Source organism: Microdochium trichocladiopsis (assembly GCF_020744255.1).
Source record: "Microdochium trichocladiopsis strain MPI-CAGE-CH-0230 chromosome Unknown B0I36scaffold_6, whole genome shotgun sequence".
Taxonomy (NCBI): domain Eukaryota; kingdom Fungi; phylum Ascomycota; class Sordariomycetes; order Xylariales; family Microdochiaceae; genus Microdochium; species Microdochium trichocladiopsis.
This window is the reverse complement of record NW_025763549.1, coordinates 643995-659324: the sequence shown is the minus strand read 5'-3', so window position 1 is coordinate 659324 and position 15330 is coordinate 643995. Positions and strand designations below refer to the sequence as shown.

General features: G+C 54.9%; 5 protein-coding genes across 5 annotated transcripts; 4 read left to right on the top strand and 1 right to left on the bottom strand.

The window, feature by feature from the left end:
* Window positions 1–920: 920 nt before the first annotated feature.
* Window positions 921–2765, top strand: B0I36DRAFT_245946 (fungal trichothecene efflux pump-domain-containing protein; the record flags this gene model as incomplete). Its single annotated transcript, XM_046150196.1, has 4 exons — window positions 921–1075; window positions 1195–1349; window positions 1411–1553; window positions 1722–2765. The coding sequence occupies 4 exons, from the start codon at window positions 921–923 to the stop codon at window positions 2763–2765; spliced, it is 1497 nt and encodes a 498-aa protein (XP_046011271.1).
* Window positions 2766–3474: 709 nt separating this feature from the next.
* On the top strand, window positions 3475–5132 carry B0I36DRAFT_324806 (uncharacterized protein). The gene has a single exon (XM_046154163.1). The coding sequence runs from the start codon at window positions 3575–3577 to the stop codon at window positions 5030–5032; it is 1458 nt and encodes a 485-aa protein (XP_046011270.1). The 5' UTR covers window positions 3475–3574; the 3' UTR covers window positions 5033–5132.
* A 1965-nt stretch (window positions 5133–7097) lies between these two features.
* Window positions 7098–8373, bottom strand: B0I36DRAFT_410634 (4-dimethylallyl tryptophan synthase; the record flags this gene model as incomplete). Its single annotated transcript, XM_046161918.1, is given in 4 exon segments — window positions 7098–7277; window positions 7346–7873; window positions 7937–8266; window positions 8278–8373. 4 exon segments carry the CDS (start codon window positions 8371–8373, stop codon window positions 7098–7100), a joined length of 1134 nt encoding a protein of 377 aa, XP_046011269.1.
* An 850-nt stretch (window positions 8374–9223) lies between these two features.
* On the top strand, window positions 9224–11173 carry B0I36DRAFT_410622 (cytochrome P450 monooxygenase; the record flags this gene model as incomplete). Its single annotated transcript, XM_046161917.1, has 5 exons — window positions 9224–9285; window positions 9344–10129; window positions 10190–10504; window positions 10584–10750; window positions 10819–11173. Coding segments are annotated over 5 exons (1487 nt in total), but the record flags the coding sequence as incomplete, so codon positions are not given.
* Window positions 11174–13000: 1827 nt separating this feature from the next.
* On the top strand, window positions 13001–14504 carry B0I36DRAFT_290274 (endonuclease/exonuclease/phosphatase). The gene is made up of 2 exons (XM_046151700.1): window positions 13001–13266; window positions 13343–14504. The coding sequence occupies exons 1-2, from the start codon at window positions 13048–13050 to the stop codon at window positions 14456–14458; spliced, it is 1335 nt and encodes a 444-aa protein (XP_046011267.1). The 5' UTR covers window positions 13001–13047; the 3' UTR covers window positions 14459–14504.
* Window positions 14505–15330: the final 826 nt, after the last annotated feature.

Below are 15330 nucleotides of genomic sequence, written 5' to 3'. Positions count from 1 at the left end.
AAACCATGAAGCGGAGAGGACACGAGTCGCAAGACGCCGGAACTTCATAGCCGGAACCTTGTTTGACGACTCGTTGGCCCCCAAGCCACCAAGCCACCAAGCGATGAGCAAGCCAACCCGACCCTTCGACCTGCCACTGCCCTTCATCAGTAATACTAGGAGAACCTAGCCCATCCATTCAGCAGAGCACAAGACCATGCCCTGCAACGGATCTACCTGGCACCAGCTTGCACCACCCCTCCACGTGCCTGCGGCGCCCGTTACACATGCGAAGGCCCCACACCCATTGATATATCTACATTCATGCCTGGTACAGGTGCAAATACCCGGCCCTCCTCGTGAGACGGCTCGGCTGACTTCCCAGGAGGTTCATACTGAGCCAGGCTCTTTTCAGAATAGCTGTGAACCGGCAAGAGCACCAGGGACAGGTCTAGCATCCAGCGGGACTAGACCAGAACTTCTCCAACACGATCACTGGCCCGGCCTGGACGCATGGGTCTAGACCATCTCGATCTTTGCCACACGGCTGCCACGGGGCAAAAGCTGGGGAAATGGAGCAGAGGTGCGGAGAACGGCGCCGGCAGATGCAGAACTGGCGAGCCTGGAACCTACTCTCTGAAACTGGGTATATCAATAGGGTTCCCTGCACTTGCTTCTGCACTGCATATCTCCCTTGGAACCTGCAACGAGAAGGGCGGGATAGAGTGCACCTTTCAATTTGCAGCCACTGTCCTTTAACTCTGACTGCCTTGCTGATACTACACTTGGGTCAGGAGGTCATCAACGAAAAGGGAGCTTCCTAGTCCGAGTCAACCTCGACCACCTGACATCAAGCCTAAAGCATCATCACTCTGGAATCCAGCAAACTCGACATGCAGGACACCGACCAGAAGGCCCAAGTGGCCCACAATGAGGACGCCATGGGCAGCACCGACCTCAGCCAGGTCGAAAGCAACGTGCACTCCGAGGCTGGCACAACTGGCGAGATCATCGGCTTCGAGACAGACCTCAGTCACCTTCCGCCAGGCTACTACACCAGCAAGTTCTTCATCGGCTCGATGTTCGCTGTCGGCGTGTCCCTGACCTGCGGTGTGGCTGCCTTTGGCTTCGCCGCCCCCTTGCTGACCATCATCAACAATGATCTCGGCCCGGAAACAATGATCTCGGCCCGGACCCAATGTTCATCTGGGTTAGTCTCGTGTACAACGTCACATTGGCTATTGCGTTGGTTCTCGTCGGGCGTCTGTCTGATATCTTTGGCCGACGATACTTCTTTATTGGTGGTCAGGTTCTTGGTGTCATTGGCAGCGTGGTCTGTGCCAAGTCAAAAAGTGTCCCCATGCTCATCGGTATGTTTCTGCAAACCCTCCATCGTACTCCTGGAAGGCTAACAAGATCTTCTCATGGCAGGCGGCAATGTTCTTCTCGGAATCGCCACCGGCCCACAGCTCAGCTTCCACTTCGTCATGGGCGAGCTTGTTCCGATGAAATACCGCTTCCTTGGGAATGCCTTCCTCTACCTTTTCTGCATTCCGGGCAGCGGAGTAGCCCCCGTCATCGCATATAAGCTGGTTGCGAGCTCGATCGGCTGGCACGGCGTCTACTGGATCCTGCTCGGCTTCAACGGCGTGGCTCTGATCCTCTGGGTCCTGTTCTATTTCCCTCCATCATTTGGCAAGAAGCACGCCGGCGACATCAACAGCAAGATGTACTGGATCAAGAACTTTGACTACATTGGCACGCTCCTCTTCATTGCCGGCTTCGTCGTCTTCCTGCTCGGCCTGTCCTGGGGCGGGTCCCTGTACCCATGGCAGTCCGCGGCCGTCATCACCGCCATCGTCGGCGGCTTCGCCGTCATGGCCATCTTTGTGTTGTGGGAGATCTACGCACCAATCAAGGAGCCCCTGGTCCCCATGCACCTGTTCCGTAACGGCCGCTGGGTCTCCGCCGTCGTGCTCCTCGGCCTCGGCGCGGGTGTGTACTACGCTTTCGCCATCATCATACCCATCCAGGTTGCCGTGCTCTATAACAGCGGCGACGCTACCGAAGTTGGCTGGCTGTCCTCAATTGTCGGCCTCGGCATCATCACGGGGCAGGTCATCTCTGGCGTCCTTGCCGAACCCATCGGAAAGACCCGGTACCAGTGCATGACCGTCTTCACCATAGGTGGCGCGTTCCTCGGTGCCTGCGGATGCATCACTCCGGACAACAAGACCACCGTGGTCGCCCTCGTGTACATTGGCTGCGTCTTTATCGGGTGGAACGAGACCATCTGCCTCGCCAACGCCACAATCCTCGTCAAGGACCAGCGCGAGATCGGCGCCGCAGGAGGCGTGGCCGGGTCGGTCCGCGCCGCGATCTGCGCCGTGCTCATCGCCGTGTACACCACTGTCCTGACCAACTCGCTCACAAAGAATCTGTCCAACGACGTCCCGGCCGCCCTGGTCGGCGCGGGCCTGCCGGCCACCTCGGTGGCGGATTTCATGGCAGCCATCACGGTGGGCACGCCCGAGGCGTTTGCAAAGGTACCTGGACTGACCGCTAGTATCACTGCGGTCGGCGTGCGGGCGTACAAGTGGGCGTATTCGGATGCGTTCAAGGCCGTGTACTTGACGACGATCGCTTTCTCCGCGCTGGCTGTCGTGCTGACGTGGTTTGCGCCGAACACGGATGAGCTGATGACGGGCAAGGTTGCGGCTACGCTGGCGAATGAGGACGGGCATGTTGTTCAGAGTTTGGACGAGAAGAAGGTTCAAACTGTTTGAAGCTTCTTCGCGGGTATGGTTAATGGAGGAAGAGGTCAAGGAGAACGATTCATATTCAAAAACCTATAATTAACAAATGCGCTGGATGAATATTTTTGATTCTGATTATGAGACGTCCGGGCCATGAAGAATGTGATTCCCACACCGATTGGTAAATATTTTCGCTAGTATTGTCTATCGCGATGTGGCATTCGAGGTGTTGGCTGATCTACTCACTGCTGCGTTTCTGTGGCACATGTAAATTCCCCCTCGCCAATCAGTTGTGCCCCGCGGGATGACGTGGTTATGCATCCGCCGCTTGGCAAGGATCAGTCGTCTCAGCCTTGGATCTGCTTCACAAAGGCCTGCCAGTTCCACACTTGACTCGGCTGCACCAAGGTCATCTTCGCTTCTTGCCACCTGAGCCATTGCCACGAGACATCATGTCGACACCGTACGGTGAACTGCCGTCCAACGGCGCATATACTCGGATTCTTCGCATTCTGACGGCGGGCGAAGCTAGCAGCACATGGTTGGACGACTCAGTCCTACCGGCAGAGCTTTGCACGGTCAACCTCCAGGACAAGAATGATTTCGTGGCAATCTCACACACTTGGGACACGGGCGTCGCAGAAGCACAACTCTCCTTTCCAGATGGCTCCTTTCTGCCTCTAAGCAAGAATCTGGCAGGGCTCATTGCCGCCCTGAAATCCAAACACGAGAAAGCCACCACACAACAGACTGGACATGGCCTACACTACATCGATCTTTGGATCGATTTAGTGTGCATCAACCAGCAAGACGTCACGGAGCGAGCGTCACAGGTTAGTATGATGGGCCAGATCTATGCCTCGGCCAGCCGAGTCATTGTCTGGCTTGGACAATCCCATCCAGTGGCAGATAGTGCCTTCACATATATGACTGCCTTGGCGGAAGCACGCAGGAACGCCCAGGCTCCGCCAGACGAGAGGACCATCAAGCAGGGCCTCCGCGACGTGCTCGCGATCCTGGCAAGCCCGTGGTTCCACCGCACGTGGGTGATCCAAGAGGCAGCGCTCGGTCGCCGGGTGAGCTTCAGCTATGGAAACCACGAAATTGATCTCGATATATTTGAGAAGTTCGTGTGGGCGATATGGACCGTCGTTCCTTTTTGGGACATATACGACGACGAAAAAGATCCGCCGGTGCTTGGCTTGTACAGCGTCACGCGCACACTGCAGATTCGTCGACGCTACCACCAGGACGGCGCGGTGGCTCTTGAAGTGCTGCTGGAGGCAGCGTTCTTCGTTGGCGTTACGGATCGACGGGATTCTGTTTTCGCATTCATGGGCATCTGCGACGGAGAAACTCGAGCTTTGATGCCAAAGCCGGATTACAGAATTGTTGTCGATGGTCACGATCCCGAATACCAAGACTCGGTCGACGCGGTTTTCATGGACTTGTCCACATCACTGCTCTGTTCCGGCAGGTCTCTAGATATCCTGGCGCTAGCTGGCATCTGCCGGCCAAGGCCAGCTGGATTTCCATCATGGGCTATCTATGTTCGTTACAGAGACGACGTGAACGCACCATTTGCTTGCTGCGAGCCGGCCGGCTGGGATGCTGGTGGGCACCTCCAATGCAAGCCTACGCTGGGGCCATCTAAAAGACTACAGGTAACCGGGCGAGTTCTTGATGAAGTTCATCATCTTTCCGAACCATTTGATGTCTTTGAGGATCTCAGCAAGCATAAGCAGCGCCTCCATACAGTTCTCAATTCATGGCAGAGAACAAGATGCTCGTCCAGAGATGACCACCAAAATCAGCTCGCCCTGGACCTTGTCCTTGGGCTGGATATTCAGGACGGGATCGCAGGACCAGAGGTTGTGACTCAGTTTAAAGAGTATCTGACATGGCTAGAGCGACAGACGAATTCTATCGATTCGAAGGTGGATGACGGCAGCGGCGTGGGAACGTCTCATGACGACGCCACAAATCAGTACCACCAACACTTTTTAACGCAGACAGGTGGCTGGCTGGTTTTCTTTACTAAAGGTGGCCACCTTGGTATTGGCACGAGTGTAATCGAGAAAGGCGACGTGGTGGCGATCATACCGGGTTGCCGGCTGCCTCTTGTACTGAGGAAAACTCCAGAGACGGGCGAGAGTACTGTTCTGAATATGGGAAACGCGGGAGGTTCTTATCCTGGGACTTGGGTAGTGGTAGGGTGGTGCTACTTGAGAGACATGATGAGAGCCAAGGGGGATCTTGGCACGGACATAAAGGATGTCGTTTTCATTTTGGAATGACCTCTTGCCATTGAAGGTGGCCATCCTGGAGACACGCCACATCATTGGCAACAGGAGCTGAGGAAATCTGATTGCTCTGAAGATTAACAGCAGTTCTGACATTCACTTGCTCATGATGGCTCACCTGGGCTTTGTCTTGTTGTGATAACCCTCTATCTACTACATGTGGAAAGGTACATCGTGGTTCCTCTCATTGAGGCAAAACGCCTCGATTCTAGTGATACGAGCTTGTGCTGGACTGTGAACGCTCAAGAGAACCTCCATAACTCAGGCCAAAGCACCATTCTTCTCCTGCTGAGCCGCGTTGCTGAAAGACAGCAGCTCTTACAAAAGCTAATTGGTTAGTCCCATGTCAACCACATCCACGAAGTCTTGCTTTTCCAGTTTCTCGACACCGATCGTGCTTGAATTCTAATGTTATAACCCTGTGACCCTCTGACTAGAAATAGCCTTGTCGATATTTGTATTTGATCATAAACTCCAGAGGGCCAGAAGGCCAGAAGGTTAGCCGTCCTTCCTGAACACACCCTATCTTCAGCGCGATTGCTTCTTGCGCATGTTCCTGCACAGCACCTGAGAACTACCGTTTTGGCCAATGAGCCTAGAGTGTCCGCATTCACAACTAGGCACGTTCAGGCGGGTGACCGGCAATGCCACCATGGACATTGATCGCCGGAACCACGCTGCCCGCAAAACTTATTGGCGTGAGTTAGCCGGAGCAGACGTAGAGAGAAACTGGGCTTACCAGAAGAGGCTCACCGACGCTATCTCTGTATACTTCGGCCTGAGCGATGACATCAAGCAATGCCTGTATCAGGACGTCGAAGTACATGACCCGCTCTCCCAGCCCTCGAAATCCCCCGTGGGACGACTAATTGACGCGTCCAGCCGTGATGGTCCGTCTTTATTCGACGCGGTCCTGGACTCCGGCATGGGCCGTTTGCATATGTCAGTCAGCGCCGGCTTACCACCCGTAACCGGTGGTGGATGCTCTACACTGGCTCCATAGGCATGGTTCTCAGGAAGCAGCCGGACTTGGACGATGGCTTAACAGACTCCCATTGCGCCGGCCGACCAGGTCGTTAAAAACGTTCGAGCAGCGCCACCCGAGGTCCCGTCATTTGTCGCAGCTATGGACTACGACGGCGCGCACGCCAGTGGTGTCCGGAGCGCCTGGCAGAACAAGCCCGGATCATCTGGGACGAGACACTCGAGGAGAGAGCTGTGAACCAACCTATCGCCGGATCGACCACTGGTCTGGGCCAGGGTATCCCAGCTGATTCGGCATCAAGCGGCGCTGACCATCTCGTCACGCGAGATCAAGCGGCCGCCCATGTGCCTTCTACACAGCCCTGTACATACAGGTCCTACAATGGCGGCCGGTCCAAATCAACCCAGCACTTCGCCCCGGTCTTTCAGCCGATATTTGCTATCAATCCGACGGGGGAAACACAGATCGTCCATGGACACCCACGAAACCCCGCGGGAATGTCGATGCAGGAGGAGGAAGCACAAGAGCGGGACCATCAAGCCCAGGCTGTGACAAACTCCGGCTCCATCGCCCCGATCATGGCTAGCACCGCGCAGGCCCCTCTTCCTTCCCACGTGGCCGTGCGCCGGATACGACTGGCCGCCCCGATGGTCGCCCTGACATATCTATGCGGAGTTGAGAATGGATGGGCCAATTGAGGCCTACGGGACTGGAAGGTTTGGCAGACACTCGTCATGGTACAGTTTGGCTTCAGGCAGCAAGTGGTTGATTACCTCTTTAGGAGCTCTGAATTCGTTTTCTGCAGACATCATTGCGATTCATGGCAGGGGTATTGTCATGCTTTCTATTAGAGAAAAACTGAGGTTCTGAGACACTCGCGCAAGTTATTTCAACTTCAGTATATCACTGTCCAATCCGAGCGAGAATTGAGTTTCCAAATCTCAAACTGGCCAATCACGAATTGACGGTGACTATCTACAACTCGATTACTTTGAGACCGTGGAGGCTCTTTTCCGGAAAACCTTCACCCATTTTCTTGACTGCCGTGAGCCCCGACGTTAGCAAAAGAGTTATCTAATGCAAGAGTGAGTGATGGATAGGATCATGCTTACCAGAGGGCCAGTCCCCAGTCTCGAAGCTTTGAAGGTAGACGCCCAGGTACGGTTTGTTCTTGCGGTACGAGAAGGAAATGTATGCGTGGATGTAGTTCATCGAGTCATGCTGCTCATCCGGGCTGAGTGAAAGGGGAAGATTCTGTTGTTAGCGAACGACCACGTGCCGTGTGGAAATTAATAGGACTCAACTCACTAGTATGCCTATACGCTGTCCTGGTATTTCTTGGCCATGTCATGCCAGCCATGTCGTTCGAAGAAGATGGTGAGCGCATCGGCGATCTCCTTGTCTTTCATGCCGAAAACGCTAAAGTACACTTGAGGTTCTGGCGAGAGGCAGTCCGGATGGAGGGTGTAGTTGGCCATGCCTGGCAGCAGCTCATCCTTGTCGGGCATGCTTCCCAACGGCATGTAGCCTTTGGTGTACGAGCGCAGCCCTTCGGGAACTCGGAGCAGGTCCCAGAGCTCGTGGATGAGCATCAAGCCTGCTTGGGTCGTAGGATCATTGCGGCGACCACGGAGAGTCCACATGTCGCTCATGGCGGCCAGTGATACCACCTGCTCCGAGACGTAGATCTGGATACGTGACTTGGCGGGCTCGACAAGATCGCACGAGAGCAGGCGCGCTTGCACAGTCCCCTCATGAGCTCGAGAATCGACATAATCTTCCAACACGCCCAGTGCAGCCGTCACGTTTGGCTGGCCGGGCGCCAGTGACCGCACTGAGTCGAATATCAGCTGTTGGATTCATTGGCCGGGGGCGCGCCCCTTCAGTGCTGGATAAATGTATGTCTTGATGACAAAGCGGCCATCGGCTTTGAGGTTCAAAGCGAGCTTAGTCTGCGTCATGATGTCTGAGCGTGCCAACTGGCTGTCCCGCAGGAGGTCAGCTTCCGAGGGGTTCAGAGTCAAGTCTCGCTTGAAGTGGCAGAAGTACTCTGTATCGACTGTCGGATCCAAGGCGATCAGCTGCTTCAGAGCCTCCCAGATGGCATTCGTGTTGAAGGGGTCAGCGGCAGTGCCTGTGGCATCGTTGATTGGCTCATAGGTGTATCTGACGACCGAGTCGTTGCAGTTGAGGCTCAGCTTGAAGGTCGTCCTGTAGCGGGTGAGAATGCTCATCCATCGGTCCTGGGATAGACACCAAGAAACGAGACGATGGACTTTGGGAAGACATGAAGATGGGTATACTGGTCCCGCTGGCTGTAGCCGGCCATGTCTAGCATCTCTGCGAACATTGGCCCAACACTGTGCCACCAGAGTCCCTGTTCCTCATTGAACGTCTGACCATAAGTCGCTCAGGTCCTTGTATGCTTGTTGGTTAGAGGCACTCGGCCCATAGAGTCTGACTGTCTGTAGTGGCCCTAGATCAGCCTCAGTCAGGGCCTTGAACAGCTCTTGGCCGGGCGGCGTCAGGCTCTCGACATGAAACGGGATGAGAAGATAGTGGATTGGCTGAGGATAGAGGGTAGGTACTGTTCGAAGGGGCATGGGGCATATGTACGGTATATGACTCAGTTGAGAGTCGCACGGAGAGAACGGACGAAGAGGCCCTTAAATATGCAGTCTCGAAGCAGAAAAGTTCGTCGAAGATGTATGTAGTGAGTGCTAAGTCTCGTAGCTATTGTGGCCCCCGGCTTATTGGACGTGCAAGGTGGCACCAGATCTAGGGCTCATCTGATTGGGCAATAGGCCGAGGGCGCTAAAGGGCAATATGCTTGGATTCGCTACAAAGTCGACCGAAATTAGTCAGTGGGGCCGAGACGCATCTAATTGGTTGTTGGACCGAGATGCATCTTACTGGTCGTTGGACCGAGATAATACTGGCTGAACAATGTGTATAATACCGAGGCCTCGTCTTTACAACCCCGATTGCGCCGCATCAATTGGAGTAGTCTAGTCAGGCTGCCAACGACGATTAAGGATCTGCAGCTCGGTCGGAATGAGAGCTGACCGAGGCCGAGAGACAACAGTATAAAAGCGTTGCACATCAACCAGACTTTCTCCTAAATCTCCGACATTCCCATGAGATTGTCGCTTGCCTTTTCTTCCAACTTTTGGAATTCAATTCAACCCCCACAGCACCCACGATGGAATTTGCCTCAATCATAAAACCAGCACTCAGTGGAGCAATCCTTGTCTGTGGACTTGTGAGTATATTCCTGTACTCTGTGAAAGTGATAATGCCACTCAACACATCATTCACAGGGACTCTGCTACATATCATGGTCCGCCCTATACAATGTGTTTTTTCACCCGCTCCGACGATTTCCTGGACCCAGGCTGTCAGCCATCTCACGTATTCCCTACACCCGGCGATATCTTTCTGGTGACGTGACGCGCCGCATTCGCGAGCTACACAAGACCTACGGCCCTATTGTGCGCGTGGCTCCCGAGATTCTCTCGATATGCCATCCTGATGCTATGAAGGAGCTCCGGGGCCATAGAAAGAATGGCATGGGCGAGCATGAAAAGGACCCGATACAGTTCGGCTTCAACACGAAGAACATAATGGGCTCGAACAGGGAGGATCATGCTCGCTACCGCCGGACTATGGCCCACGCATTTTCCGCTCAAGCTATGCTCGATCAACAGCCAATCATCAAAACCTATGTGGATCAGCTGATCAGGCAGCTTCAAACTAATTGCGAGAACGGCAAACGATCAATAGAGATGGTTACCTGGTACAACTATACCACCTTTGACATTATTGGCGACCTGGCGTTTGGGGAGTCCTTCGGCTGCCTCAAGAATGGGGCTTACCATCCTTGGATATCTCTGCTCGTCTCCAGTCTCAAGAATATGGCCTTCATGGTAAGCGTAAAGCGCTACTCCTCGATCGCCCCTCTACTGAAGTATCTGGTCCCGAACGCGGTCGCAAAGCAATGGTTGCAACACACCCAACTTTCCAAGGAACTGGTAAGCAAGCGACTGGCACTAGGCCCTGTCCGACCAGACTTCATAGAAAAGATGCAGCGTGGTTCCAAAGGCATAGTAAGTCAATCTTTCTTAATTGGTATCTGGGCGTTGAGAGAATATCTAACGAGGACACAGGAAATGTCGGTAGAGGAAATCGCCTCCAACTCTTCCATACTCATTGTTGGCGGCTCCGAGACGACTGCCACCTTGCTTTCTGCCGCCACTTATTTCCTTGGGACGAATCAGCCAGCGCTCTCCCGGCTGACAGAAGAGGTTCGCTCTTCGTTTGCAGCCGAGGATGAGATCGATCTCGTTAGCGTCCAAAAGCTGCCCTACATGCTCGCCGTACTCGATGAGGCCCTCCGGATGTACCCACCAGCACCAAATGGGCATCCGCGGAAGATTGGTCAAGATGGAGGCACTATCATTGGTACTTACCTGCCAGAGGATGTACGTCAATTGCCACAAGCATAAACCCCGCTTGTTATATCCAACCCTGTTGCAGAGGAGAAACTAATCATCGCCACAGACACTTGTTGAGATTTGGCAGTGGGCCTTGTACAACGATCCAAAGTATTTCACGCAGCCCGACGAGTTCATCCCCGAACGATGGCTTGGGGATGAGAGATTTTCCAACGATCGACTTGACTGCGTCCAACCGTTTTCGCTCGGGCCGCGAAATTGTATCGGTAGAAAGTTAGTACATGCAGCAATTGTGCCCGTCATGTGCGATCATATATACTGACCATTGATGAATGCCATAGTTTGGCATATGCCGAGATGCGTCTCATCATGGCCCGTATACTCTGGAATTTCGACATGAAGCTATGCCCGAGCGCCAAGGGCTGGTCCGAGAGGAGTAAAGTGTATATCTTATGGGAAAAGCCAGCTTTGAACGTCTACTTGACTCCAAGGGTTTAGCTTAATTCTCAGACTGGAAATTGGGTATCTATGGTGGGCACTCTTACGTCTTAGTCGTTGTGGTAGACAGTTGACCCATTCCGCTCTGGGAGTATGATGTCCTTTCCATTCACGTGGCTGATCCATCTTCTGGGTACCCCTATCACATTGTCATTGTTCGCAGACCGGTCTCCTTGGAAGCAAACGCCCTGTTCATCGTGGGGGTTGCGTGAGCTGCCGTGGTACCGAGCTTCTACTCGCTGCTCGGCGCTGTAACCCTTCAGGGATTCTGCGCAGCCGCAACTATGAGCACTGTTAGCACACACTCCGGCCCTCTAGTGGACGACAAGAACCAAGATGCTGACCTACTTGGCAGAAACTGTTGGCAACCATCGGCGTTACATTCATCCACGAATGCCCCCAAGCTACTGCCATCTGATCCAGTATCACCACCACACTCCCGCTCGTCGTCGTCGACCTCCGGCCCGCGCTATTCATCCCATCCTCGACGAGCTGCCGCTGGTTCATTGAGTATGGGTGATTCCATATGTTTTCTCGTTGTTGCTTTCCTTCTTCTTTGTCGCCGAGGCGTACTTCTTGCGGCCACCTTTCCAACCGACGGCCATATTCTTTTCCAGAGCGGCGATGGGAAGATCCGCATATACGAAGACTTCCAGGCTCCAATACTGGGCGCGACAGCTGATCTTGTGAGCCGTCGTGTGTCTAAAACAAGGGTTTGGCTCAGGTTGCTTAAAACCTTCACGCAAACGGGCGTGAGCTGGAAGTCTGCGCCCGCTTGCTACCCGCAGATACTCACGTGCATCGTGAATCCCCTGATGTTCTGGGTTATCGTATTGAAGGCAGTCAACTTTGGCGATGCGGTCTAAATAAACTCATTCTCATAGACGAGCATATCCGCGGCCAACACTTTGTGGGCCACAGAGGCAATTCCGTATTGGGCCGCTCCCGTATCGTCCACGTATTAAACGCGCGGGATGGTAGAACCGATAGTTATCGTGGGGGCTAGTACCGGGCTCGACTAGAGTTAATACTACCTATACGCGGGCCGAAGCGTAGAGGTACCGTAGGTGATGGCTAGCACCGCGCAGACCCCTCTTCCTTCCCACGTGGCCGTGCGCCGAATACGACTGGCCGCCCCGATGGCCACCCTGATACGCATAGCAATCGACCTTCAGCAGCACAGCCATGGAACCTGTTGTATAAATTGAGACATGTATGAGGGCTTGCTAGTGCCCACTACCTCAACGCAGTATACCATGCCTGGCCAGCTAGTCCATGAGAGCGCCTCCGCTTACTGATTCGTGACCTATGGCTTATGATGTTGCATCTATACTTCTTTAAACATCAGCACGCATTATCTTTTTCAAATTTGCGTTGCTACTAACGGTGCTGCCGCCTTGGGAGACTGAGAGACGGAGTCAGGTAAGGGGCCTAGCAATCACAGGCGAGCAAGGGGGAGCATTGATGGGCCACCCTGGGTAGAAAGCGACGTAGCAGAAAAGCCGTCCACGAAAGTACTCCATGGTCCACTGATCCGTCCCACGTGGACATCAAGAGTTGAGACCAAGGTCAGATGAACGCATCTTCTGTACGATATGGTATTGGTGGCTTTTGGAGAAGGTTTATGAGTCGTGCGCATAATTTAGCAAATTGTATATGCCGCTGACATCGGGCGACAAGGCAGGGGTGTTGGTGATCTCGTCAATGCGTCATGGCTGAGCTGTGGAATCTCGTTGGACGATCATGGGGGTCTTGCCTCCAGAACCCCTGCCCGGCTAACCATAATGCCGCGTGGGTACCTGGGGTCCCTGGCGGCAGCTCGCCGAAAGTCCCGGGGTATCATTATGCGAAGACCCTGTCCTGGCCGGCAGCGGTGGGCCTGGTAAATTGCCAATACCACCCCGTTGGACCTTTGGGCGTTCAGACTGTTGGAGATAGTCACATGCACGGATACAGGTACACGATGTCGGGATACAAAATGACACGGATCGCCGCCATCAGTCTGCCTCCAGTGGTCTGCCCACAGTTGCCCGTCGCCACTTGCAAGAATCCCGAGTCTCGATATCCCGACGATGCAGCTCCACCGCCTCGCAGCAGGCACGGCCTCCGTGGCCGCCGCCGTCGTCTCGGCCCAGAAGACGGCCGGCGATCTCAGCGTGCTCACCATGAACGTCGCCGGCCTGCCCGCGATCCTCCAAGGCAACGATGTTCCCGGCGACAAGACGACAAACTCGCGCCTGATTGGTAGCCTCTTCGCCCAGTATGACTTTGACATTATCAACATGCAGGAGGTAACTACTTATGCCATGAGAGGCCAGTCGTTGTTGGTGTTGAGCGGCAGATGCTGACCTTGCTGCTCCTGCCCAGGACTTCAACTACCACGCCTCCATCTATGAGACGGACGACCACCCGTTCCGCACCGCGACCTCGGGCGGCGTGCCATTCGGCTCCGGGCTCAACACCGTCTCCAACTATGACTGGGTCGAGTTCAACCGTGTCAAGTGGGCCACGTGCTCCAATAGCGAGAGCAACGACTGCCTGACGCCTAAGGGCTTCACTTTCATGCGTGTCGCCCTCGACACGTCCCCCACGACGTCCGTCTACGTCGACGTCTACAACCTGCACGCGGACGCCGGCACCTCGGACGCCGACCTCGTCGCCCGCAGCGCCAACATCCGCCAGGTGGCCGACTACGCCGCGACCTGGAGCGTTGGCAACGCCGTCATCATCTTTGGCGACACCAACAGCCGCTACAGCCGGCCCCTAGACGTCGCCGTCCGCGAGCTCATCGCCAGCGGCTTCAAGGACGCCTGGGTCGAGTTTGAGCGCGGCGGCGTCGTCCCGACCGCCGAGACCCTGTGCAGCAACCCCAGCACCACCGACGCCTGCGAGACGGTTGACAAGGTCTTCTACCGCTCCAGCCCCCTTGTCACCCTCACCGGCGAGGGCTTCAAGTACGCCAGCAGCCGCTTCCTCCAGCCCGACGGCAACATCCTCAGCGACCACAACCCCGTCAACGTCAACTTTACATGGGCCGCCGGAGCCTCCCTGCGCCAGTCGGGCCTCCGCGGTGGTCCCCACGGCGACTGGTTCAACGACGCTCCCGCGCTCGCCGCCAAGACGACCAAGCCCAAGGCCTCCGTCCTGACCTTCCGCGGCGACAGCAGGCTCGACTCGGTCAGCATCCAGCTCGCCGACGGCACCGTCCTCTCGCACGGCGGCAGCGGCGGCACCGCCAGCTCCCTCACCCTCGGCGCTGCCGAGTACTGGACCGCCGCGACCCTGTGCCAGGCCCAGCGCAACGGCCACACCCGCAACTTCTACATCTCGGCCACGACGAGCACGGGCCGCACGCTCAAGTCCGGCACCACCACGGGCGACTGCGGCACGTTCACGGCTCCTGCGGGCTGGCAGATCGTCGGCTTCCTCGGCCGCGACGGCGATGAGATGGACCAGCTGGGTTTCATCTATTCACCCCAGTAAATAGTGGACAGACCTCGCTACTAATAAATAATCGCTTTCATTGATCAATTGACTGAATTCTTGACTGATTTCTACTTTGAACCTGTGGATTCTTAAGATTGTAACACATCGCCCGTCCCTCAAATGCTGTGTGAGGCATTGCTGAGTCTGCTGCGGGGCACTACCTCAAACTATGACTTCAGACATGATGATGCTGCCTTCAAGTAGTCCTTGCCCCCTCGCCTGTCCAAGTCTCGGCAGCTCTTCATCTACAGCCCAGGGCGTGGAATGCCACTGCAGTCGAGTGCTCGCCGTGCATCCCCTTGGCGATTGCGCTGACATACATCTGGATAGCTGTCTGACTGCTGCTCTCCATCAACATGCCTCGGCTCTGCAGGCACATCCGGCCCGTCAGTATGGCGGTAGAGATTTGCCCTGGCTGCTGATACCCCGCTGGCAAAAGTCTGAACATCTTTGCTTTAGCAAGACGGGCAATAGCTGTCAGGTTCTTTATTCTTTCCCATGACCAGACCTTTGAGCGCAGGAGGGCCGTAGTTTCAACTAATACAGTAGAGCAATGGCGTTTGATTATTTGCTGAGTCTGAAGCTCTCTCACACATGACCATAGCATCAACACGGTGGGATGAGGTGTGAAACTGTGAATTGAGACACATTTAATTTAATGTTTAGATATGAGTGCAAGATGTGTCTTAGCCATAGGCAAGACGTCCGCTCTACGCATGAGCACGCCTCTCGGGCAGCAAAGCCATGTCAACTAATTGAAAGCCCAACCGGTCCTGTAAGCATATTGGATTGTATGGGAATCTTCCCAGATTGGCTCGTCTTCCCCAGCCCATCATTTCAACTTTCAACTGGGGATACGATAGTATCAC

Coding starts and splice junctions, on each gene's coding strand:
- B0I36DRAFT_324806 (XM_046154163.1), top strand. CDS start 3,575: ATGATGGGCCAGATCTATGCCTCGGCCAGCCGAGTCATTGTCTGGCTT.
- B0I36DRAFT_290274 (XM_046151700.1), top strand. CDS start 13,048: ATGCAGCTCCACCGCCTCGCAGCAGGCACGGCCTCCGTGGCCGCCGCC. Junction 13,267..13,342: donor ACATTATCAACATGCAGGAG/GTAACTACTTAT, acceptor GCTCCTGCCCAG/GACTTCAACTACCACGCCTC.